We start from the raw sequence: 26,984 nt of genomic DNA, 5'->3' as shown, positions 1-26,984 counted from the left end.
ACATTTTCTTACAGGACTTTTTATGAGTCGCCAACTTACCCGCAATTAAACAATGTTGTAACCCCAGGATTTGTTTACATTTCCGAGGTCAGTGGGTCGTATTTTCCACTATGGCGGCGACCAGTGTTAGAAACGTGAGTCAAAACCTGGCTAGATTACGACAGATTTTGTTGTCTAACTACCGGCATAAACCTTTGATACCACCACCAGCAAGACGTTGTTTTTCATCTGTAAGATTTCATGGTAATCGAGGAAGAATTTTTAACCTAACAAGAAGGGGAAAGCTGATTTTGACAAGTGTTAGTTTGACTGGTGGTAGTGCAATTGGGTTTTGTGTTATTGGACACTGCTCAAACAAAAATACAGGTATATACATGTGTATAAATTTATGTATAAAATGGAAATTTGTTTTAAAATGTCATATTCTGATATGCCCACAATCCCCACATGCATTTTATTCACCTGTATTCACCACTCGAGGCTAGAGTCCACTGCACTGCATTCATGTATTCGATCAAAAGCAAGTTGCCAAATAAATAGCCCGACACATATATAGATAGCCCGACACCTATGTTGTTCCTTTGACACGGAGAAGGCCAGTGGAAATCGTAGTGACGGAGGTGTGAGTGCCAAGTAGAAAAAGCGTGACACTGCCACTGTTAACTGTATTCAGACAATGAAAAGCATTGGAACAGTCAATGTTTTGAAGATCAAGATCAAATTCCTGTGAATTGAACATGAAAGTAAAAACTGTAAAAATATGGAAGGCAAAGATAGAGAAAAGGTTCAAGGAGCCAGTTTCCACCCCGACCATGTGGCAAAATAGTGTTACCAAATTTTTGCGCAAAGTCCCTGTTTTGAAGCTCTTTCTTGAAGACTTTTTGTACAGTCTCTCTAAAAAAAGGTTACCGTGTTTCCCGCTATACATGTAGATGGATGCTAAAATTGGCACAACAAAATAATCCCAAGTCAGAAGAGGGAACACTGCAAGGCAAGTGTGTAAATAAATAAATAATGAAACCAATTGGTTAATATTTGAAAATCATAATTTTGTATTTTGAAACCAATTGCATAGTGGCCAAAATGTTTAAATCATATAATTTTGTTTTCAATTTATTTCGATTGCAGCTAGTGAAGAATGGTTTGCTGCAGTAAAACGTAATAACATTCCAGAGTTGAGAAGGTAAAAATAATATATTGATGAAATTGTATGTGTTAGAATAAATGTATTGGTACTACACCATGTAGTTCTTATCACTAATCATGTAATTACTCCAGCTATAGGCTATTAGTTTTAACACAGCAGATGGTTTTGATGTGCAAAGGCTAACACCAGAGCTACATGTACATAACCAAGAGTCCTATTGCTGCTGTCTATAATACAATGCACCATATCGAGACACTGTAGATGCAACTTTCTTTATCTGCGTCAATAATAGAATATCGATTTAAATAGAATTGAATACATCTCTAGTCTCTACATTTTGAGTTTATACTTCATCACTGAGCGATCTAGCGATCGATTTCTAGCCAATCAGACAGGACTCCTTTTCTTGCGTTCGGTGAAATACCAATCGCCCGTCGCTCACCAACAGAGTATTAAGACGTGATTCATTGCAGGGAAAAAAGTTTTTATAATACAGGGTGTCGAAACTGTGCAGTACTAACCAAGCATCTTGGGAACAGTGTACCTGTGCAGGCAGGTGGCCACAATATATCTGGTAATTAATGTAGTATGAATGAAAATGAAGGATGCTGCTCTAAATTTGTATAATAATTTCAATTTTATTGATTTGATGTTATTTTATAGAGGTTAAGCATCATTTGTATGTGTTGGTTTTATCATTACATTTGTAGGTCAATCAAAGCTGGTATAGATGTCAATGCAAGACACCCTTTGGGTTGGACAGCTTTGCAAATGGCAGCTATCAACAACAATGAAACGTGAGTATTGGGTACAAATGTACAGGGATTACTATAAACAAGTTATTTTATCATGCTATTTACAATTTGTATATCAAACCAAATAAAAAAGTTCTTTCGGACAATTTTCAAGAGCAGAATTGATTGTAATGTTCTGTGCATACTGCATAGTGGTTAGTGATGTGTGTTTGCCCTGTCATGTAGGCTTGGGCGATATCGCACCCTGCGATATATCGTGATATTAAATCCTTATCGCGATGACGATATGTAGAAATAGTGACAGGCGATATACTTATAATTGGTCTCCCATCCACTCAGCAGGCCACGATCGACTAAATGTTTAATGTACATGAGGGCAGCATTGGTCTCCCATCCACTCAGCAGGCCACGATCAACTTAATGTTCATGCAATGCAATAGCGGAAACCATGCACAATTATGGTTTCATACTGTTTTTAATAACGTTTCGGATTATAAAGAAGCTGTTTTGAACGATGGCAGTAGATTGAATAAGTATGTTTTGTACTTGTTTATTTGTATACAAATTGCTTCACTGTTTGCCGGGCCGTTTTGCACTCGTATACCAGTGAACTTCTGATATGGCATGCATGCATGTATGGATAAAAATATCGTCAGATGGCGATATCGCGATGTTTTTGGATGCGATATGCGATATGCAAAAGACTGACGATGCCCAAGCCTACTGTCATGTTAATAATGCTTTCTTTCTTGATTTTTAGTGCAGTGAGAATTCTTCTAGAAGCTGGTGCAGACCCCAATGTTGGTGATGAATTCCGTAATGTTTATCTAACATCTCAAGAGAAAGGTCTTAATTCATTACAAGGTTAGTCATTAATCCATGCTTGATCTGTTCAGTAGGTTTTCTGGATAGACAGACATTGGTAAAGGTTCAGTTTCAATGTTTGTCAAAAATGAATTGGGACATGTCATTACAAGATTTTACCATTCATGGGAGGGTTTGGTCCCTGATCCCTGTCAATAAAAAGCTCACGTTTCTGAAACTGTCCTGTCAGTAAATTTATCAGTAGTACATGTAGATGTCATTTGGATGTGAGACAAATGATCATGTTTTATTTTGGAGGGGTTGGATATTCTCTCTAAACTGTACCGTAAAAAAGTTGGCTACTGTCAGTAAAATGTTCAATATGCCTACATACCGTATGTACATGTAGCATCCTATCAACTTGATAGCAAATAATCCCACATATATGTTATAGAAAACTGAACCTCAGCACAGAAATTGCCTACTTTCAACACAGAGCTCCAGCAGATAATATTGATGTACATCAACAATGCTGGTTGCTGTTATTTTGCAAAATGTCTTTAATGTAAAGGTTTGTTTATAAGAGTTAAAAGCACCTCATGCACCTCTATTCTACTTTATTGCGATATTCTCAGTTATATTTCAACATTTACCCACAGTGCTTTTATCAAGTGAAGAAGAATACAGTGACAAACTCAGTATAAATGTGCCGTGTAACTTTAATTCTTACAATGACCCTGATTGGTTAATTAAATATAAAATCATCTGAATAACCAATCAAAATACAGCTTTTAGATCTCTTACCAATGTTAACCATCTCCATCCTTTCTTACTATATCTGTAATTGGTGCTCACATAGCCCTCTTTGTAACCAATCAGAATAGTTCTGACACGGTGATAATTAGGCCAGTAGCCCGGGGGGGTACTCAAGTTTGGTTTTGGTAGGGACGTGCCGCTGAGATTTTGGAAGTAGACCCATAAATATACCAATTTTTCAAGAAATTTGGACCCATTGATATACCAAAAGTCAAAATTTTCGGCCGAATTTACCCAAAATTGTCTTAGTTTTTACAAATTTTCCCAAAATTTTGGGAAAATTTTGAAAATTTTAGCTAGATTAAGGAAAAATTGGGCTGTTTTTTCGAAAAAATTGAGAAAATTAAGAAAAAAGGACCCATGCATATACCAAAATAGGCTTTGAAAAAGGGGTCATTGATATACCAGAAGACTGAAAATGCTACCCATGTTTGCGGCACGTCCCCGTATGGTCATTTGTACTGAGTACCCCCCCCCCCCGGGGCCAGTAGTGCCCATGAGGTCAAAGGTTGTACATCCCTACATTTTGCTGTATTCTAATGATGGTTCTGATTTACCCACAGTGCTAATATCACGTGAGGAAGAATTCAGTGCCAGACTCAGCAATAGGTCTTCATTCAAAGGTTGTACGGCTCTTCATTATGCTGTACTTACTAATGATGAAATCATTGTCAAGATTCTCTTACAAGCAGGTAAGATATATGTGCATGATGTTAATGTTACTAAATACTAAAAGGAAAGCAATTCATGTGACAGGTATTAGGTTACCTTGACATTTCTTCTGTCAGTCATATAGCTTACTGTTCTCTGTCCGAGTTTGCAAACATTTGAATTACTGATGATTGTTACAAAGGGCATTCTAGAGTTGGTTCTTAATAGGCAGTCTGTGTGCCAAATCTGACCCAACAACCACTGATATTTGGCCAGCCCTGAAATGTAAAGGAAAACATAAGAAACTAGCTGTGTTTGGCCCTCAAACGTGGATGTTTGAAAGCTGCATATAACTTAGCAAGTAATTATCTGTTAAATGTTAGAGGCTCTATGGGATTGGCATAGCACATTTTATCACCAGTTATTACAATAAACTTCATTATTTGTTGTGTTTATCCCAACTGTAGGAGCTAATCCTCTTGTTGAAAATGAGAATGGTCATACAGCAGCAGACTATGCTAAGCTAGGATCAACCATCGGAGAACTCTTAGATGATGCAGTCAATCAGGTTGGTTTATCTTTCTGTGGTTTTCAGTATAATTTTTGTAAATTTTGCAATAAAGATTTCCATTACACATACATTTTAGATGGATACTGCTCAGTGGCGTAACTACCTGGGGGCAGAGGGGGGCAACGTGCCCCGGGCGCTACCCTTAGGGGGGCGCCAAATTGACCAATTCAGCATCGATTTTGCGCCCCTCCAAGCGATGAAAGTCAAAATTTTCGCACGCATTTCAGCACAAAATCAATTGAAAGAACATTTTAAGACAGATATTCAACTTCTAGTAACCAAAATTAATTAGTGGTAGGCCTTATTTGTCCAAATTTTCGCGCGCCCGCGCGCAAATGTTTCAAAAATTGCCCGCGTCTAAGGTATTCTGGGGGGTGTAGGGGCGCAAATTTTGTTTCTTGCCCCAGGCGCTACCAAACCTAGTTACGCCACTGATACTGCTTCAAGTGCTGGTACAAACCTGGTAATCTGTAGCCATCCATTCATCTTCAGTTTATGGCCCTATGAAGCTCTGTACCTCATTCTGAATAATGGACCAGTTTGCTGCCTCTCTCCTGCTGGGGGCTGTAAGTTCCATCATGCAGTTCATTTGTCCTATATACATATATGTATAATGATGACCTCTGCAACAGGTTAAAAATTCTGGAAAGAGTTCTCCAGCTTGGTCTGATTTTCCTAAAATACATCACAAATGCAAACTAACAATTTGGAAAGTTTTTATTGTATTCTGGCATGGCATTTCATTCAAATCCACTTGAGATGAAGTATACTTTGCCAAAAAAAGATCCATAAAAAGCCATATCTTAAAGGCACAAATTGCAAAATAAAGTAGTCGATAGATGGAGAATTATTTGCAGAAAAATAATGAAGTATCAAAATACGCCAAACAAAATTGTATATCTATCGATTAGTGTATCTATCGAACAGTTTTATATTTAATTTTTAATTTATCTATCAACTACTTTATTTTGTAATTTAGTCTTAGTGTCTTTAAGAAATGGCTTTATAAATGTTTGGATACTTCTTTGGCACAGAAGCCTATATCACACTGTATATGCAATTTTGACAAAGCTTTTGACATTTTACCATTAATCACTTTTGCCAACACAGCACAAAGTCCTTAAAGAAAAACAGGCAGCAGAAGAAAGGCGTCGATATCCACTAGAGCAGCGTTTGAAAGAACACATCATTGGTCAACAAGGGGCCATTACTACAGTTGCAGCAGGTATAGTTTGTTGATGAGTCATTAATTTGTCATAGAGAATAGAAATGTGAACTTTCTCCATCACACATATATGTGACACGATCTGGTCCATGGGGGCCAAAGGCAGCAAATTTGAATTTGAGATAAAGGCAAAAATGTGGAGTAAAAATCAATAAAATACATAAGAAAAGAGACACCACAAAACTTCATAACTTTAGAACCAAGTATACTAAACCTTTGGTGTTTTCAGTATAAGGTAGTATTTATAGTAACTCAATTTTCAAAAATGCCTCCTTTGGCCCCCATGGAGCAGATCATGTCACATATAGACTGTTTTTAAACAAAAATTTAAAAATTGATCTGTGTTCTCAATGCAATTTAGTACAATCTGTGTTTTTATCTTCAAATTTGATTTCTAGCAATAAGACGAAAGGAAAATGGCTGGATGGATGAGGATCACCCCTTAGTGTTCCTATTCCTGGGATCATCAGGCATTGGTAAGCATCAAGTCAACTGCATTGAATGTCAGAATTTAACTTTGTGTTGATTTCTCTTGCTGTAGGCAATTGCCAAAATTTACCTATCAAAAGGAAGAATAGCAGTGTGTAAAATTCAGCCAAAAAGCAACTACAGTCTGTCCACATAGAAGTGCAAAGTAAATAGACCTCGGAAACTGGAGGTATGAGAATACTTATTTCAGTGCAATGCTTCTTTGGTGCGCCTAACTGCTGCGTGATTTGTACTTGCCGAACACACCATGCTCTTTATGCGTCGCATCGCGTTTTTGTGTGACGCCAAGCATCGACCACCGATGCCACAGATTTGGTTTGTACTTCTAAGTGGACAGACCGTAGTGACAGGCTGCTCCTAAAATAAAGCTGTCTGGCCTGAAAGTAACCTGTCCATATCGGTGCTGTCTTTATAGTATCTAGTTATCATTGGACAGGTTGGCAAAATTGCAAAATCGTCCAGCTGACCCGCTACCAAAATGACTTTACCGGGACAGGTGCGCAAATATTTGCAATTTTAATACTAAAATGGGCCGAAATAAGGATAATTATGGCCTAAAAAGGTCACATGGGAGATAAACATCAACAATTTGGTCGATTAGAAATTACTAGTTATAGTAGCAACATTTCAGGGTGTCCGCCGGACAAAGACGATTATGGAGGAGATGGTCGAAAGGCCAACAAGGCCAGCAGCTTACAGGACTAATTGAAAAAAGTATATTAAGAAAATCACACAAGAACATAAACAGGGCTCCAAAAGCTTGTTATAAAATGAGATTAGATGCAATTTATAATTTTTCCAAAAGTGTTTTATTGACTAAGCATTTAAACAGTTCCAAAATCATTTTTCCTGATATTCTAGTTTGATTATACCTTTTTATTTCACTATAACCCTTGTTTGATAAAACATGATAAGTGTTTTGAAGAATTAAGGCTTTGTAAGAATTGACACATTAAATATCAAGTGACACATAAAGGAGCAAAACCATCATCCCCTCCAAAGGACATTGTTGTCTTATGGTTTTGTTTAATCTATCCATACAGGTAAAACAGAACTTGCAAAGCAGATAGCCAAGTATATACACAAAGATGTGAAGAAAGGTTTCATAAGAATTGATATGTCTGAATATCAGGAGAAGCATGAAGTAGCAAAGTTTATTGGATCTCCACCAGGCTATGTAGGTAAATAGCACTAACTTGCTTGATTGCATTTAAATATGTTTTGTCATCATAAAATTACAAATTTTTGCTGAACCATGAAATGGTCAGCCTATAGTAGTCTATGTTACTTCCTTCCTTCCTTACTCCCGTCCTTACTCGGCAACCTTTTGGTCTGAAATGGACATATCTCTAAATGCCACGAAGGTATGACCCCATGAGGGGTGTCATATGAAAGAGGAAAACATAAAGAATATAATAAAAATATTTCCAAACGTCAGAGGTCATCCAGGGGTCACACAGGGGTCAAAAAAGGTCATTTTAACCGAAAATGCTCAGATTAAGCTTAAATTTAAATGCAATGATCCTTATGACATTCTAAACATGTTTAAAACATTTTAAAATTTATTTAAGGTCATTAAGGGGTCATAAAAGGGTCAAAGGTCAAGTTTTTCAAATTGCTCCAATTGAGCTGAAATTTAAATGCAATGATCCTTATGACATTCTAAACATTTAAAAAACATTTTAAGATTCATTTAAGGTCATTTAGGGGTCATAAAGGGGTCAAAGGTCAAGTTTTTCAAAATGCTCCAATTGAGCTGAAATTTAAATGCAATGATCCTTATGACATTCTAAACATTTAAAAAATATTTTCAAATTTATTGAAGGTCATTGAGGGGTCATAAAAGGGTCAAAGGTCAAGTTTTTAAAAATGCTCCAATTGAGCTGAAATTTATATGTAATGATCCTTATGACATTCTAAACATTTAAAAAACATTTTAAGATTCATTTAAGGTCATTAAGGGGTCATAAAGAGGTCAAAGGTCAAGTTTTCCAAAATGCTCAGATTGAGCCGAAATTTAAACGCAATGATCCTTATGACATTCTAAACATGTTGAAAATATTTTAAAATTCATTTAAGGTCATTAAGGGGCAATAAAGGGGTCAAAGGTCAAGTCTTCAAAATGCTTCAATTGAGCTGAAATTTAAATGCAATGATCCTTATGACATTCTTAACAAGTTTTAAATATTTTAAAATTCATTTAAGGTCATTAAGGGGGTCATACAGAGGTCAAAATTCAAGTTTTCAAAATGCCAGCTTTCCACGACCAAGGTATATTAAAACGGCAATGAATCGGCCAGTCATACCTTCGTAGCATTTCGAGATTATGTCCATGACAGACCCCGGGTGACAGTTGTATAGGCCTACCACAATATACTGCCAAAGCCACATGGTTCAGCTATGGTGCGGTTATCGCTCTAGTTGTAATCTGAATTTGGCTTCACAAACAAAAATTGGTGCGGTGTCTGGATAACACTTGTTGCCATTGTAAAACAACAAATTATTGCCAACTTGGTCTGATTAGATCAGAATTTGAAACATTACTATAAAGCACTCTTTTGTACCATACCAATGTTATGCATTTTTTGCCATTTTTGTTGCTGTCCATGTTCAATACCTTCAGTGGTTATACAATGTATAGGTCACTTAATAATAATCTGGAATTCATTACTATGAAAAAACTGTAGATGATATGTTCAATTGTAAAATTAGGTCTATATTTGAGAAGTGCCTTTTGGTCCAACATAAAAATTGTCATCATTTAAATATTTTCCAACCATTCAGGTCATGAGCAAGGTGGACAACTGACCAAGAAACTGAAGCAATGTCCTAATGCAGTGGTCTTATTTGATGAAGTGGACAAAGCTCATCCAGATGTGTTGACTATCATGCTGCAGCTATTTGATGAGGTAGGGTGTTAAACTGGCTGATAAGGAAATCATACTTATCTGGCACAATCATAGCATAATGATCTAATCTTACATATAAAGTTCTTTTGCACAAAAGATGTTTGCAAGAATCACATGCATCAGAATCAGATTATGAGTACAGCTTTGATTCACACAGATACTAGTATTTACAGGAATTGATTCCTGGATTTGTGTTGAAATGAGTGAGTAAGTACGATAGTACGACTTTAACCAGTTGAAGCTGCCGACTCAACCATATCTAGATGCAGAGTAAGGGAGTGAATCCTGGCCTGCAGAGTAATCAATTTCACTTTTTGAGATACGGGGCAAGTAAATAAGTTATATGGCATATGGATTATTTCACTTTCAACAAATATTTGTACAGGAGCCAACTGTTGTTAATCTGTGATGAATCCACACTTTAACAGTAGTGTATACGTGAATGCAGCGCACAAATGTCATTGTTCATCACCGTCTAACAACTCGTGTGATTGCTTCCACACAGACGATGTAAATGCATCGTTGTAAATGGTGATGAACAATGTTAAAACATGATTGAATCCCTAAATCTGTTTCATGCAAATCAATGATAATAACTCATTAAGCACATCTCTAATGAGACAAAATGACACCTGATGACACCTGATGCATCAAGCAAATGTCACTCTCTAGTAGGAGCTATATGACTGGACAAGTTATCTTATGTTTCTCATTTGGATCATATATTGCACCTAGCTATATGACAACCTGTTCATGTGGTCTCCTCAGTGACAGGTGAAAACATCAGAGGGACAGTGATGTGGCATGTGTCATCCAATTAGGGGCACCAGCATTGATTGAGGGGATCTGGATTTGATTGAGGGGGCACCTGTAAACCAGAAACTTCCACTGGTTTTGTTTGACAAAATGTGACAATTTGTTACATTGAACACTTGGTTACTGTGGCCCCATGCATGAACCTGATATCCCACACAGACAGTAATCTGAGAAAAATCAATTTGAAGTTTTTACTGAGTGCAAGAATTTCTGTAGATAAAAAGTTTGGTTATCCAGGCTGTTGGTTTTTTAGCAAAGATAGATATAGTGTTTTAAAGTGTTACTCTACATGGCCATGACTATAACTCAGAAACTGTGAAATTGTGGAATATCAGGTTCATGCATGGGGCCACATGTCTTGAACTGACCCCCATCACCTGTCACTACCACCACCACCACAACATTTATGATGTGTCACCACTCTAAAGGGAAATGAAGTTCTACGGCAGCGGTAACATTTCTTTTCCTGTCTCTGTGGTAATATCTTGTAGGGTCGACTCACAGATGGTAAGGGCAAGACCATAGAATGTAAAGATGCTATATTTGTAATGACATCCAACTTGGCTAGTGATGAAATAGCACAGTATGGTATGCAGCTGAGGAAAGAGGCTCAACAACTTAATACCAAGCAAAGGGAAGCTGAAAGCTTAGGTAAACATTTCTTATGTATAATTTGTAAGATAAATTATGATAGAATTTATGATGTAACATATCACAAATGCTACTAGTGACCAAATGTCGCAAACAATACCAAAAGTAACAAAAGAGAGACTTGGAAAAACTTAAAGAATAGCATTATGTTCACTTTTAAATTTCCCATCACTTATACAAGAAGGAGCCAAACAGTGCAAATCTCTTCACGATTTTAGGGCAAAATTCTCTCAATTGAATGTGATTTTGCCATTGTTTCAGTACTGTGTTTTATTTGACCACTCCGTATGTTTACTTATCTTTCATGTTTCTTATGTTTTTCAACAGAGGACCTTGAAATAGCAGAAAAAGTCACAGTTTCACGTCGCTTTAAGGAGAAAGTGGTTCAGCCAATTTTGAAGAGACATTTCAGGCGAGATGAGTTTTTGGGCCGTATAAATGAAATGGTGTATTTCTTGCCATTTTCTAGATCTGAACTCACTAAATTGGTTATCAAGGAGCTGGACTTTTGGGCCAAGAGGGTGAGTTAATTTTGGAAGAAAGTAATAGTTTATCAATCAACATAAGTTAAATATGGGAATTAAAATTTCAGCAAAAGTTATTCCAAACAAATCCAGTAATGTTAATGTTCTGAACAGTGTTCCCGCTAAGACTGCATGGTGTGCTTGTAGCACAATTCTTCCCAGGTTCAAAGCTATCCAGGGAACTTCAGGCGAATGGGATGGCAGGAGCCATATGTTTCAAGTTTTAGCCATAAAAAACTGCAGTGTATTTTTTAATGTCAATGCACTGATCTTATAGGAAATGATTTGAGGAAGCCAATTGCTGTTATATTTCCATAGGTATTGCAGTTCTTGAGTTAAGGGCAATGATATATAAAAATTAAGTTTTAGGTATTTTCCCCCTCCCCAGAAAAAATAATGCACATGGGGTAAAAATGACATCCATTGTATCAAGCCTTTTTCTTGTGTGTCAGCTTTATTTGTGTCAATGTCAATATTTGAGTCCAACACCACTAAGTCATGCTCCCTTCTGACCTGCCTTAAGTTTTGTGAGTCTGAAGAGGGCTGTGAGTCATACTATATACACTCAAGTCAAAGCCCTTTTTTGTTTGCTTTCTTCAGGCTGATGAACGTCACAAGATTACTCTGAGTTGGGATAGTGACGTTTTAGATGTCTTAGCTGATGGGTATGATGTACACTATGGAGCAAGGTCTATCAAACATGAGGTAAGCTGAACATACTGTGTAAGACTGAAGGATATGTTCAATCAAGGGTCATAGAAGCTGAAATCTGGCCCATAAGTGTACCTGTGATTGCAAGTTAACTTAGTTGGGGAGGGGCTGAGGCTATTGATTGTCCCAAATTGGCTGGTTTTGCAGAAACCCCAGAGGTCTTGAGCCCATGCGGGTATGTTGTTATTTAATATCACAATCCTTTATATTTTGATTTACAAGATTCAGATTGTGTGGTTTTCTGTGATACCTTGACCAAGTTGAGAAACGACACATAGGCAAGACATTTAACAAAAGGTTAATTTTTGGGTCATTTCTCATTGCTATGGGGATTGGACACAATGGCCCTTGGGTACATGGGTGTAGTGAGAGGGGTTCAAAAGAGTGCATGCTTCAACAGGCTGGCCATTTAAAAGTTAAACTCAAATGTTTTCTTGCAAAAGTTGTTATCATTATGATCTCACATACATCTAGCAGTAATTTGTGGTCCCCTACATAACAAGAGCTTATTGAATGAGCATGTGGGAACCAAACCAAGGTGTATATAGCCTGTCCCACACATTTCTTCTATAACCATTTGTTTGTGCTATAACCCCCAAATGAAATGTATTGAATTATGTTTGTACTCACTCGGGTAGCATTGTGTGCAGATTTTATGACAATTCTGTATTCTATTCATACATGTATGGGTATTTTAGTGTCTAAAATGGTCCCAAATGAGGGTTTTTCAATATTGCCATCCATTTCCAATCCTCACCCTCATAGACTTTAAATGTAAATAAAAAGGCCCATAAAAATTGAGAAGAATTAAGTTTGGATGCAAAATTCACGCAAAATGCATTTTGAGTGATTACAAGATAATATAATAAAATACTTTTCAAATTAGAAGAATTTTTGACTTCAACACTACTTAAAATTTGATCGCTTACCTGGAGCGCTTTCACAGTACCAACTGCGTCCTCAGCCGGATTTTATGGCTCTGATGGTTTATGGCTTGACAACCTTGGATGACGTCACACAAGAAAATGATGACGTCAAAGGTCTTGTGGTCTTGGGTATGAGGAGGTTGTCCCAAACTGGATCTTGTGTGACGTCATCTAAGGTTGTCAAGCCATAAACCATCAGAGCCATAACATCCGGCTGAGGACGCAGTTGGTACTGTGAAAGCGCTCCCGATAAGCGATCAAATCAAGTAGTGTTGAAGTCAAAAATTCTCCTAATTTAATTTAATTTATACCACTAGGTATGCATATTCAATTTTTGTCTCGCCTGAATGTTCAGGGAGAGACTTAGTAATCACTATGGTGTGTGTGTGTGGGGTGTGTGCGGGGGGCGACGTGTTCGCCGACAAGCGAGGACACACACAAGATTTTTCACCCTAAACTGTGGACCTACTTCCAACCGAGGACTGTCCTCGGTCTCAAACTGCTGCAAAAGACCTCAAATGCATGTTAGATGCTTTAAACGCTATTTGCCTGAAACCGAGGACCACACGTGTAAAAACTACCGTCCGCAGGGGTGATGGCTAAAATTCCGTTTCAGTATTATACACACAAAAAATCCGCCATTTTAGTCCACGGTTAGGCGATGAAAACATCATACACACGTCCTCGGTTAGATAGCAAAACACAATGTCCACGTTTGGAGGCAAACACAGACAGGGGGTGTGCGTGTGTGTGTTCGGAAAAAGCTTGTGAACGCGTTATCTTGAGACCCGTAAGTGCTATGATGATGAAACTTTATAGGGGGTAGCATGACCAGAGGGTGTCGACCTGATTAGATTTTGAGCGCAAAATATGGTAATTAAGTACCTAATTTGCATAATTTATGCGTAATAAGCAAAATACCTTGTGAACAGATTATCTGGAGATCCGTATGGGGTACAGTGGCGTAACTTGGTGGGGAGTAAGCGTGGCCAGATGTTCTCGACCTGATTAGATTTTCAGCGCAAAATATGCTAATTAAGTACCTAATTTGCATAATTTATGCGTATTTGATGCGTATCAAGCAAAAAAACCTTGTGAACAGCTTATCTGGAGATCCGTATGGGGTACAGTGGACGTAACTTGGTGGGGAGTAAGCGTGGCCAGATGTTCTCGACCTGATTAGATTTTCAGCGCAAAATATGCTAATTAAGTACCTAATTTGCATAATTTATGCGTATTTGATGCGTATCAAGCAAAAAACCCTTGTGAACAGCTTATCTGGAGATCCGTATGGGGTACAGTGACGTAACTTGGTGAGGAGCAGCGGGGCCAGAGGTTCTCGACCTGATTAGATTTTGAGCGTAAAATATGGTAATTAAGTACCTAATTTGCATAATATATGCGTAATAAGCAAAATACCTTGTGAACAGATTATCTGGAGATCCGTATGGGGTACAGTGACGTAACTTGGTGGGGAGTTGCGTGGCCAGAGGTGCTCGACCTGATTAGAGTTTCATGAGGTCAAAGGTCACATACAAGGTCAAAGGTCAACTGAGGTCACCAAATCTTTTAATAATTAATTTTCAACTGTGCATCACATATCCCAATAACAGCTTGATCGGTCATGTAATTAAGGAAATATGACGACTTTAAGATAGTCGCTTTCTTTGTAAAGTATAGCAAAGTAGCACTTTCAATGAGTGATAACTCGTAAAGGAAGCATCTTTCTGTTTTGATTTATTTGATGAAATAGTTCTTTGGTATTGCCAAATTTGATTTTTCAGCGCAACATACTTTTTCCAATTTCGTGAGGTCAAAGGTCACATACAAGGTCAAAGGTCAACTGAGGTCACCAAATCTTTTAATAATTAATTTTCAACTGTGCATCACATATCCCAATAACAGCTTGATCGGTCATGTAATTAAGGAAATATGGCGACTTTAAGATAGTCGCTTTGTTTGTAAAGTATAGCAAAGTAGCACTTTCAATGAGTGATAACTCGTAAAGGAAGCATCTTTCTGTTTTGATTTATTTGATGAAATAGTTCTTTGGTATTGCCAAATTTGATTTTTCAGCGCAACATACTTTTTCCAATTTCGTGAGGTCAAAGGTCACATACAAGGTCAAAGGTCAACTGAGGTCACCAAATCTTTTAATAATTAATTTTCAACTGTGCATCACATATCCCAATAACAGCTTGATCGGTCATGTAATTAAGGACCTATGACGACTTTAAGATAGTCGCTTTCCATGTAAAGTATAGCAAAGTAGCACTTTCAATGAGTGATAACTCGTAAAGGAAGCATCTTTCTGTTTTGATTTATTACTTTGATGAAATAGTTCTTTGGTTTTGCCAAATTTTTGGAAGGTCATTACGGGGTCATCCGAGGTCACTCAGGGGTCATCTGAGGTCAAGTTATTAAAAACTGTCGTATGGACATGAAACTTGGTGGGTACAGTCAACATTTAAAGCCAAATTTTTGGAAGGTCATTTTGGGGTCACCAGGGGTCATCTGAGGTCAAATTAGTAAAAACTGTCGTATGGACATGAAACTTGGTGGGTACAGTCAACATTTCAAGCCAAATTTTTGGAAGGTCATTTCGGGGTCATCTGAGGACAAATTAGTAAAAACTCGTATGGGCATGAAACTTGATGGGTACAGTCAACATTTAAAGCCAAAATTTTAGAAGGTCATTTCAGGGCCACCAGGGGTCATCTGAGGTCATATTAGTAAAAACTGTTGCATGGGCATGAAACTTGGTGGGTACAGTTACCATCGGCCAGATAATCGTGCCCAGCTGATAACCGCCAAATTCATTTACCTCTCTACCAACAGTTATCGCAAAAGCAGGCGGTCACAAAAGCAGGCGAGACTCGTGGTTCGAGAACCGCCTTGTATAAAATACTTATCATTTGGTATCCAAACCAGTTCATAAAGGAGGCAGAGCCAAATAACAATCTCATCCCACCTTTTCTCTATTTTGGTATCAGTGGAAAGCTGGGTCATATTCTCCTCATTGACACTGTAAAATATATGGGGTGAATACCGTGAAAGATGTTTTGTTTGGATTTTGTGATGCAATTTTGTGTAAAGAATATAGTACTGTCTGTTCAATTAGCTTAGATTCTTGTCTTTGACCACAATTTTTTATTTTTTCAAATATCTTAAAAATTCAAGAATCTAAGCTAATTGAACAGACAGTAGTTTACCCCATTATTATTTACACAGTATTCAATGCGGGTTTCAAATGCACACTGTTGGATCTCATATAATTTGAAATACCATCATGAAACTCTGTGGGTAGAGAGTATGGGTTAAAGCCATATTATAACATTTTCTTACAAAATAGATTAGTATTTCTTTCTCATAAAATGTTAGCTTTTACTGTCAGATATATCCCCTTTTAATTTTGAGCCAAACAACTTAGGCAAAGCAAAGAAAATTGGAATTTTACTATCAGTGCCGATGTCGCCAATACTTATCACTCCTTCGGTCGTGTTATGGTACGATCCTTTGTTGTGTAGATCTCCATCCAGCACGGCATGCACGTACTGTGTTATGAACATCGTGTATGCATTCGACTAAATATTTCCATCATAATAATAAAACGACGGTTCCTGCATTTTATTCAAAATCTCGGATTTTGACAAAACTACAGCACCTAGGGTCTTGATTTTTAATAAACTACACCCCCTTAATAAAGTACAATATAATCGTGTAAAAAGAAATAGAATTTTGAAAAATATTGAGGGCGTCCTCCTCAGCAAATGTTATAATATGGCTTTAAGATCATTCAACAAAGTTGGAAATAACATGAGATGACATTGGACCCTCCTTGATATGTTTGTGTTTTGTTTTCATATCAATAGGTTGAAAGGCGTGTGATAAACCAGCTGGCAGCAGCACAAGAAAGACAGCTTATAGAATCTGGTTGTCAACTGCACATCAGTGTGGAAGAACAAACACTACCCTCTAGTGGAAGTGAAGACAAAATCCAAGAACTTACCAAGCAACCAATATTGAGGCTTCAAATAGTAAAGAAAGGCAAGAGAGAAGTATTGGATTTACCTGCTGTAACTGTTGCTGAAAAGAGCGATATGTTCTCAAACTTTTAAACTTTTCTTGCTTGGATATTATTGGCAGATTTTCAGATACTGAAGAATGGCTTACTCAAGGTTAATGCACTCAATTTATGATGTTATCCTTGTATGATATATATAATAAGCATTCTTTGCACCTGATGTAACTGTTGCTGAAAAGAGCGATATGTTCTCAAACTTTTGAACTTTTCTTGCTCGGATATTATTGGCAGATTTTCAGATACTGAAGAATGGCTTACTCAAGCTTAATGCACTCAATTTACGATGTTATCCTTGTATGATATATATAATAAGCATTCTTTGCATACTTTGTGGAGTTAATTATATTGTCAACAGGCATGAAAATATACTGCTTCATAATATAAATATTCTATGTACAATAAATTATTGTTGCACTTCACTTTTGAGGTTGGGATTTTAATGGAATCTTCATCTGGAATATTGCCAAAATAGGCTAGGATTTCGAACAGGCTTAGGACAATACCAAGTTCAGTGCTGTATTGTGTACTGTTAGAGATTTTTCTTTATCTATTAAATTGAGACCAGAACTTGCAATTAGCGCATGGATAGTTCCTTTAACATGCCATTTCTGACTCATGAAAACAAAGGACACGCAGGAAATCAATAATTACTAGTTCCTTTTTAATTTATATACAGTAAGCCAAAAAATTAAGGTACCAGTTGTGTTCACCCCTGCATATCCTAAATAAAGATGTCAAAATTAAAACAAGCAGCCAATACCTGTACTCTGTAGCTCTAATTTAAGACCTTACTTGTTGAAATTGGTTGAGAATTAAAGAAACAGTGATCTAAAACCTAATGAAGAAACGAAATCAAAAATTGCACTTTTGTGTTCTAATCAATGAAAGCACGACTTAAGTTTTAACGTGCTAATCAATGGAAGCACGGTGCCAGTTTTCTTGTTCACGAACGTTTTGTGTACAAATCAATAGGGCATGCTTGACGAAGCAAACTGCAACTTTTAAATTGGCATCTTCCTTGGGTTTTGGATAGTCATGTCTTTATTTCTTGCACAATGTCAGCGAATGAGGTCTTAAATTGAGCTAAAAGATCTTGACTATTGGCTGCTGGTTCCAATTATGACATATCTGTCTTTGCTTAGGATATACAGGGATGGACATAACTGGTACCTTAATTACTGTAGTTGCTACACTAAGATCAATGAAATAATATTGGATCATATTCTTAGTAATCTGGATGCAAGGAATTGTGGGTGACGAGTGTCTGTGATGGACTATCATGCACTAGCGACAGAGTATTGCTTTGATCAGAGCTATAATTGCAGTCTTTAGGGGCTGTGCAATAATTGTGAGCCCTTTTTGCTTCCCCCTTTGTCTGCCAAAAAATCTTTGCTAAATTTTTGGGTTCCCAATTTGCAAACCTTAAATGGTCTAAACTCTAGATATATAATGTGAGCAGGAAATTGTGCCTATTTGAACGTTTCTGTACTGTTTTCCTAAGCCTTTTTAGAGCATGTTATTTAAAAGGTCACCAGTAAATGTGTGCCATCTTTATCATAAAGTAAGTCATTTTATTTTCAAATCAAGGCAGCCCTTTAAGCAACTGGTTTTGCAATTAAGCTCATTAGATAACACAATCGCGCAAATCATGTATCTATGTAAAATCCCAAGAATTGAGTTTTCAACAGCTTAGAAATGATGGGGTGGGGTAAAAATGTCAAATTTGCAATTGGCATCAATAGGCTATCCATGTGCAAAAGAAAATATATTAAAGCTTAATGATCATCCCATAACCATGCACAGTCTCATTGCTCTCTATTGCAGGGAGTTAATTAGAAGTGATTTCGAGAGGCTTTTTTGCATGTGTTTTAATGGGAAGGGTATTAGGGTAATGGTGGCGTGCCCATTAAGATAACTACCACTTGATTAGTAAGCTGATATATGAGACATGTTTCCGTATGAAGATTTTACAGAAAATAAAACAAAGTGAATTTTAAAACCATATTGTAACATTTGCATACAACAATTTTGTATTTCTTTTCCACAAAATGTTAGATTTACTGTTAGATATGTCCTCTTTTAATGCCAAACAACTGAGCAAAGCAAAGAAAATCACAATTTAATTCCAACACAAATGTCGCCAAAGCGTGTCACTCTGTCAAATATCCATCAATGACAATAGACTCCTCATGCGCTGATGATGCGCAGTGATTAGCACTCCGAATACAAATCATTGATTGATATTTGAATCTGTGGAAAGGTTTGAAAATGAGGGAGTTTCATAAAATTCATATATTACTTCAAGAACAGTTTAAATCAGTCGAAAGATAAAAAAAAAAGAACAGTTTAAATCAAGCAACCCTGCATACAGGCCCCCAGAATCTTATTTTCCCGGCACCCACAAGTTAATTAGCTCGCTGAAAAACACTGGAGCGTTTCTGTTATGCCCGACTATTTCAACAAAGACAAAATAAGGTCCATTTACACATTTTGCACATCAAAGTGAAAGAAGGCAGACACAATGCATTTGTTTCTTTTTTTATCAAAGATAATGTTATTATATATTTTAATAATTTGTTCATTTGACTAGCAAAAAAATAATACAATGTGATCAGATGCATAGTGCACTTTATACAGATATATTAAATTTCAAACACAGACCATGCCAATATAATAATATTCACTTTACCCCACCATACATTCTGTTAGGTTTATGAACTAAAAGTGCTAGCTTCATACCTGTGGTGGTGGTAGTATCACCAGAACTGTGCTATATACGCACATTTTGAAAACCACCCATACTGTTCTATGGGCAATTGTGAGATATGTTTTTGCTTAATATCCAAAGTGATGCAATTTAAGTCACAAAGACTTAGAATCAGATTATTTTGGTGATAGGCCTCAATACAATGTGAGGTACAAAGCAGTGAAATCACATTCAAGAACTGGATGGTCCACCCATTTTTAAATACTGCATATTAAACCCAATACCATATTAATCTTGTTTCAATAGAGATGCATTTGAAGTAAGAACAAACTGTGATGTGGTATCATGTCAAATGGAGGCACTTTTTTCCAGGGGTGAATTTTGAATTTTTTTAATGTTTTTTTTTAATAATATTAAAATCAAGATTATTTCCTTTTTTGTTGAAATCGAATATTCCCAAGCTCAGTAATGGAAAATTTGCCAAGGTCGAACCGTCTCAAAATGTCAAAACGAGATATCATCTTTTAAAATTCAACGATTTCTGGGAAGTGATCAACATTTACATTTAAAATGCATGTTGGAGAAGAAATTTTGGTCCAAAATTTTAAAATTTGCAAAAATTCCCTAAAAATCATCCCCTGGCTGTTTTTTGGTTGTTTCTCCATTCACGGTCACACCCAGAATAGCCTTTTTTCGACATACAACAACACAACTTAAGAGCAACATGCTGTCTCTAACTGTACACACATACCAAAGAATAGGAATTTGTCAAGTTATACCCCTGGTTGAAGGCATGCAAGGTCTTTGCTAGTGCCTGTCATTTTCACCAAAACTGCCTGTCCAAAATTTGACCTTGAAAACATGAACCAGACCTCTGCCCCTTCAGGGATTCAGTCAATTCAAATAGCTAATTGCTATTCGCCGTTGAAGTGACGTAATAATCGGATAACTACCATAGCAATAGATTGAATACAATTTTTGAATAGATCGCCCTGCACTATGTACAATGTTCAATCAGTACGGTACCTATGCATTGAACCATAGATGTCAAAGAACAGGGATAAAGACCTGGTTGTAATTCTATAGAATATGCATATTATGCTGATCACTTGCACCTGTTAGAGTACAACCTGCTTGTATTAGTACTGGGCAATTTATTCAAAAATTGCTATGGTAGACTGGTAGTTAATCCGATTACTACGTCACTTCAACAGCAAATAGCCTTTTATTTGTTTTGAGTTCACACAAATTATTCAAGCATTATTATTAGAGTTTAGCATATGTCACAGCCATTAATTTTGCCTGTCCCTGAATCAAACTGCCTGTCCAAAATGACGGGTGGCTATCTAACACCCTGGTAAAATTGAAGACTGAATTAAAAAGATGTAGCTTGCATCTGACGTGATGGCAAATGAAGGCGCAGCGTGATTGGATGCTGACCTGCACAGTACCTGGTTGACAGGACGTCATGCGCACACTAGCCTTTAATTCGGTCTTCAATTATAGGAGCCATGGATACCCATAGTGACTCCGATCATTAGTGCTATAAAGGACAAAACTAAATGTAGTGCCTTAACGAACGAAACAGTTCCGCTGCTCTTGCATTACAATAACATTGTACTGTTAACCGTTTACAATACAAATCAATAAGAGCTCAATAAATTTACAAATCTCGGTACTATTTAATAACAAAATATACATAATTGCACTTCAAGATGTTACAAACTCTGTTTTAAGTTAACAAAAACAAAAGTGTAAAGTCCAATATAGCTGATTAGCTGAGCACCTTACTGGCATCATCTGTCTCAAACTTAAATTCAACCATGACCTTTTTCTTCTAGCACAATCTTGACATGCAAGACTACTGTAGCGGTATCGTAGTTTAAAGCCGAAATTTGCCACTCTCTTTAGAAAGTTAGTACATTGTAATTTGACCTAATGTCATCTCAAGCATTAGGCAAAGTGTCTCTGAGAACTTCTTTGGTTGCACTGTTTAGTTTATCTGGAAATACAATATCAAATCTGATGACAAGATCCCCTCGTCTGCTGGGGTTCTTGGGATGCGGCAGCCCCTCGCCGGCCACACGTTTTTCTGTTGTTGGTTTTATGATATCAGTCATTTGAACATGGATCGTACGCCCATCTATGGTAGGCACAAGGAGATTGGTTCCACACAGGGCCTGTATAAATGGAGAAGAGGAAAAAATATGCATAAGTTATAAAAATGTTGATCCAAGATAATTACAAATTTACATCAATTGCTCATTGATACCAACCGGTTGCTCCCTAGCTTGAAATAAGTCAAGTGAAATTATCATCCTCCTTTTGACCTATTTAAGGCCTCAATTCTCTTTACTTTAGCCCAATGAAAATGTCAATCGAGTTATTGTACAGTCAAGTATATTTACTTGACTGTTAATGTACTTGACTTTTAAAACAGGAACTCGATCAACATTTTCTTTCCATTTCCAATGATAAAATTTCTTATGATTTTACATAAATTTCAGTAACAAATTTGTGGTACCGTGGCGGTACTGTATGTGCGATTGTACTCTCATAGCCTCTGCCTCATACTCGTCCAGATTGTAGGAATTTACGCTTTACATTATGAATGTGTAGTTTGTGCATGACCCAATTCAAATCGGAAAACTAACTGGCATTTTCTTTGACATTTTCTAAAACCCCAGTAACATGAACATTCTAAACATAGAATGTGAATCACAACAATCAGAAACTGACTTTTTTCATTGGAAAAGATGGCACATGTAATTTTCCCCATAACTTCATGTATTTTTCCCCATAGGGGTGAACTTGTCTTGCCTACATGTGTATACGGTACCCAGTTTGAACAAACATTTATAAATCAAGAAAGTACGGTAGTAAAATACCATATTAGATGAGAAAATTCCCTAGGAAAACAATTTTCAGAGACTTTACATTTGCACAGCCCTCTCAAAACAAGGTTCTACCTGCAAAGTGCATGTTGTGTGTGTGTGTGTATGTCAAACGGGTGCTTTCATTTAGGCAAAGTCTATCTTAGACACCCACACCCATTGTTATGTGAACTCAAATATTATTAAACGCTTAGCGCTACCCGTTGGTCGTGAAATTTTCAGTATCATATATAGCGATCCAATTTTGTCTTTTTTTTGCGGCCTTACCGCATACACTTTGCAAAAGCCTTCTGGTGTGTTGCTAGAAAAGCGCAAGAAATAAAAATGCACTTTTTGTGCTTGCGTTTGCAGGGAGAACCTTGTTTTGGTAGCAAAGCTAGTGGAACCGTGCACAAGTGAATGTAATACCATACTACCTACCTCTTTCAGTGAAACTGTCTTCTTAAATATGAGATGTGTCCCATCTCTATGAAATAGCTGGTGTGGTTTATTCTTCAATGTGAACACTATGTCGGCAGGGATGTTATTAGGCAAATGGTCACCTTCTCTTGGGAAAGTAATCTTTGTACCTTCCTTCCAACCAGGCTTGACATTAATTTCTAGCACTTTATCTTCAGTTCTTGTTGACTGTCCATCTGGATTCAAAACTCTGCGTCGAGTCTTCATCTTCTTGGTGCAACCTCTGAAAATGTCTTCTAGTGAAACTTTAAGTTCATGGTGGACAGGTGGATCTTTGCGTTTTGGACGTCCTCCTGGCATGCCTGGTCCATGCCCACCTGGCATGCCTGGTCCAAACCCAGGGATGAAGCCCGGAAAATCCTCATCATCAACATCCATGGATTCCGGACCACCGCTAGTGCGGAAAAATGTTTGATGTCCTGGACCTCCTTGTCCACCTGCATTGAAAAAACTTTGAAATGGATCGTTTCCTCCAAAAAGCTAGCAAATGTGGCATTTGGATCTCCATGATAGGTCCATGTGAAATTTTGTCCACCACCACCACCACCTCCAGCATTGCCACCTGGTATTCCTCCTTTCAACCCTTCTTCGCCATATTTGTCGTAAATTTCTCTCTTGCTCTTATCGCTCAGCACTTCATAGGCTTCACCAATTTCTTTGAATTTGTCCTCGGCGCCTTTTGCCTTATTTTTGTCTGGATGAAACTTCAGTGCAAGTTTGCGATAAGCTTTTTTCAGCTCTTCATCTGTGGCATTACGGCTAACGCCCAGAACTTTGTAATAGTCTTTGCCCATTGTCATGACACTGTCTTGAAAGTTAAAGTTGAATCCGTCACAAAAAGTCTTGATGAAAAACTCACTCTGTCTGAACTGCTTTTACGAACAAATAAGGGGTGTGTATTTCTTCCAAGCTTGAATGTTAGTTCAGCTTAGTCCCCAGCAGCTAAGAAAATTGAAATATATCTTTCCAAGCAGAACAACGACTTTTATTTTAATTTTTCTTCCGCCCAGAACAGGAGCGATCAGTCTACAAATTTCGCGAAATTTTCGCGATTCGATCTTGTCAACAAACGTAAACACCGAAATCATTAAGCAGCAGCTATTCCGTATTCAAAATAAATAATGTACAGGCTAAGGTGAGCGCAACAAAAATGTAATTGCTGCTTTGTGTTAAAATAGCTTCTAGAACATTCGAGAGTGCCCCAGAGCGTAAACACAGCTCGTCGCTCTGGTGACGTAGTTGATTGGATGACATCATTGGTGGTAGTTCACGATTTACGAAGGATTCCCTGACCGGTTTTGGAATGGCCTTGCACAACGAAATACCAAAGGAGTCAATTGAATTCATCCTTCATAGCTCCATCATGATTCATGCCAGGGATTCGTGACCATATGTTTTGGAGCATGAAATAAAATAAAAAAGTTTAGGTGGGGTGGGGGGGGCTTTTACTTTATTGTGTGAGGGGGCAAAGTTAAGCAGAGGCTCCAAAAGATGTTGGGAGGGAGGCAAATTGTGCCCAACCCAGAGGATGATTTAAGGAAGCCCCATCATGCACTGTAAAAGTGTTATCACTAGAGTTTCAACTGCCACTTTACTTTTCAAATCCCATTGAACTCTGTGCAAAAGATGTTGTTTTGGAATTGCCCGTATGTCGTCATTACTTGGTCGATTTCAGATCTAAAGTGATGTGTGCATGAAGGATAATTCACACCTTCTGTAGATAACATAAAATGTGAAATCGACCAACCGTTTGAAGGTGTTTTTATTGTAAATATATCTGTCCAAATTCAAATTTAACCATGCACGTGTGTATGCAGTGGGCGGGCAGTGGTGTCATGTTTACTCACACAGCTGTGCTAACCGCAAGACTTGCTGGGAAGTGCTTAAATCATCCTCTGTGCCCAACCCAAATTAGGGGCTGTGCAATAATTATGTGTACCCTGGGGTGGTGAATTCTCAAAGTGGTCTGCCAAAAATCGCTTCCCCCCCCCTTTCGACGTGCCAAAATATTTGCCCCCCCCCTTTGCACACTAAGATTTTGGGAACCCTAATCTATAACCTTAAAGTGTCTTATCATAATAAATGCGAAGCGTAGCAGCAGGAAATTTTGCATATTTGAGCGTATTCATGTTTTCCTACACCTTTTTAGGGGGTATAGGCCTATAGAAACGATGCTCAAAATATCTGTGCCAAAAATCGCTTGCCCCTCACTTTCGACCTGCCAAAAATCGCTTGACCCCCCCCTTTCGACCTGCCAAAAAATGCTTGCCCCCCCCCCCTTTTGGCCTGCCAACAAATCTTTGCCCCCCCCCCCCTATAATTCACCACCCTGGGGGTACACCCAAATTATGGGGAGGGGGGGCTGGGTCCCCCACTTCCGCAAGCCGGCAGTGCGCCACTGGACTTTTTTTCCGGAGGGTGCAAAGTGAATTTTTTTTGGGGGGGGGATTTTCACATCTGATATTTTCAGTCACCGTACTCCCTCTGTTTGTTAGCAGCTGTTAGCTTCCCAAGTGGATTTTTTACTCCGGCTTTCGCGATCAATAAACTGGTAGATTCCAAGATCAGAATTAAGTGAGCATTTATAATTATGCAAGATATGTTGCATTCAATATAACTTTTATTGTCACTAATCATCTAATTATATAAACTCTTTATGACCATTTTACTATTGAACAATTTAATTCTAATAAACATCAGTATAATTTTGAGTTCCAACGGAATGCGTTCATCATGATTAATAATAACATATTTTTTAATCAAAATGTCATAGTCTACATATTTGTATATTTTTGTCCAATTTTTAGCCATATCAATGTCGCTTTTACTCTTTGCCGTCCCCATAAATATCATCCCTTAAAATTTCGGGGGTGGGATACCCCCAGCTTCCCCAGGTGGTAAATTTGGGCCCAGTCATTCCGCCCTCGGATATGATTTTCAAGCGGGGAATTTTAATTACTTATCCTACCATAGTCAAAGTATAGATTTTCTGAAGGAAATTTGATGAGGAATCTAAATATGGACGTATTTTTCTGTATGGGTTAGGGGCAAAATGTTTCAGTTCAAAATATGTTGAATTGTAAAAAATTCTAACATACTTTGGGGCACCCTGTATTCCGAGATTACCAAACAGCTGTGATTTTGGTTTCTTCCAAAGTCAGTGGGCTCCCCCTAACCTCTTCCCAATGAATGTTGTTTACTTCCAGTTTATTACTGCAAGTTGGTAATAAGCAATTTGCATTAAGTAACCCATTTTTTATCCGAATTTTTTTATTCCACCCTGTATAACTTGAAGGTCACCCTGTATAATGAGTTGAAATGTGTATATTTGAATTGCTTATGCCTTCAGCTTTCCAAAATGTATACATTTGCTGCTTTTACCAGTCAAGAATATGCAAATTAGGATGTTTTTCAAACAATGAACACCATTTCCTCAGAAAAAAGTCACATACTTAACATGATTTTTAAATTTTGACAATTTGGGCGAGCTTGCTTGGAATTGACCATATACTGGTATAATATGACTTCATCAATAGGGAGTGGAGCAAGGTCATATCAACCATGCTAAAATCCGACCATCCTTCTTTGCACTTAGGGGGAGGGGACCAGGGAGACCTCATCAATATCTCATCTGTTGGCACATGGAGCCTACCTCCATGGGATCAAATGTAATAAGCTAATTTGCATAAATGCTAATAAATTATGCAATATGCAAATTAGAGGGTGACAAGACTATAATATTTGAACATGATTAGAAACACTAAAAACATTTATGCATGGCTATTTAGCAAAATATTGGCCAAAATTACATGAGCCTTCAGTCATTTTAGCTCATTAACTTTATT

At 37.5% G+C, this 26,984-nt stretch overlaps 2 protein-coding genes across 2 annotated transcripts; one reads left to right on the top strand and one right to left on the bottom strand.

The window, feature by feature from the left end:
• Positions 1 to 76: 76 nt before the first annotated feature.
• LOC140161323 (mitochondrial disaggregase-like) lies at positions 77 to 17,217 on the top strand. Its single transcript, XM_072184802.1, has 14 exons — positions 77 to 366; positions 1,129 to 1,183; positions 1,858 to 1,944; positions 2,663 to 2,766; positions 4,086 to 4,214; positions 4,641 to 4,741; positions 5,855 to 5,969; positions 6,368 to 6,445; positions 7,502 to 7,639; positions 9,243 to 9,367; positions 10,675 to 10,834; positions 11,162 to 11,355; positions 11,959 to 12,063; positions 16,868 to 17,217. Exons 1-14 carry the CDS (start codon positions 111 to 113, stop codon positions 17,111 to 17,113), a joined length of 1,893 nt encoding a protein of 630 aa, XP_072040903.1. The 5' UTR covers positions 77 to 110; the 3' UTR covers positions 17,114 to 17,217.
• Positions 17,218 to 19,634: 2,417 nt separating this feature from the next.
• On the bottom strand, positions 19,635 to 24,375 carry LOC140161321 (dnaJ homolog subfamily B member 4-like). Its single transcript, XM_072184801.1, is given in 3 exon segments — positions 19,635 to 21,966; positions 23,101 to 23,621; positions 23,624 to 24,375. Coding segments are annotated over 3 exon segments (1,071 nt in total). The 5' UTR covers positions 23,940 to 24,375; the 3' UTR covers positions 19,635 to 21,732.
• Positions 24,376 to 26,984: the final 2,609 nt, after the last annotated feature.

This window comes from Amphiura filiformis, chromosome 9 (genome assembly GCF_039555335.1).
Source record: "Amphiura filiformis chromosome 9, Afil_fr2py, whole genome shotgun sequence".
NCBI lineage: Eukaryota > Metazoa > Echinodermata > Ophiuroidea > Amphilepidida > Amphiuridae > Amphiura > Amphiura filiformis.
The sequence above is the reverse complement of the archived record's forward strand: the minus strand, read 5'-3'. Positions and strand labels throughout refer to the sequence as shown.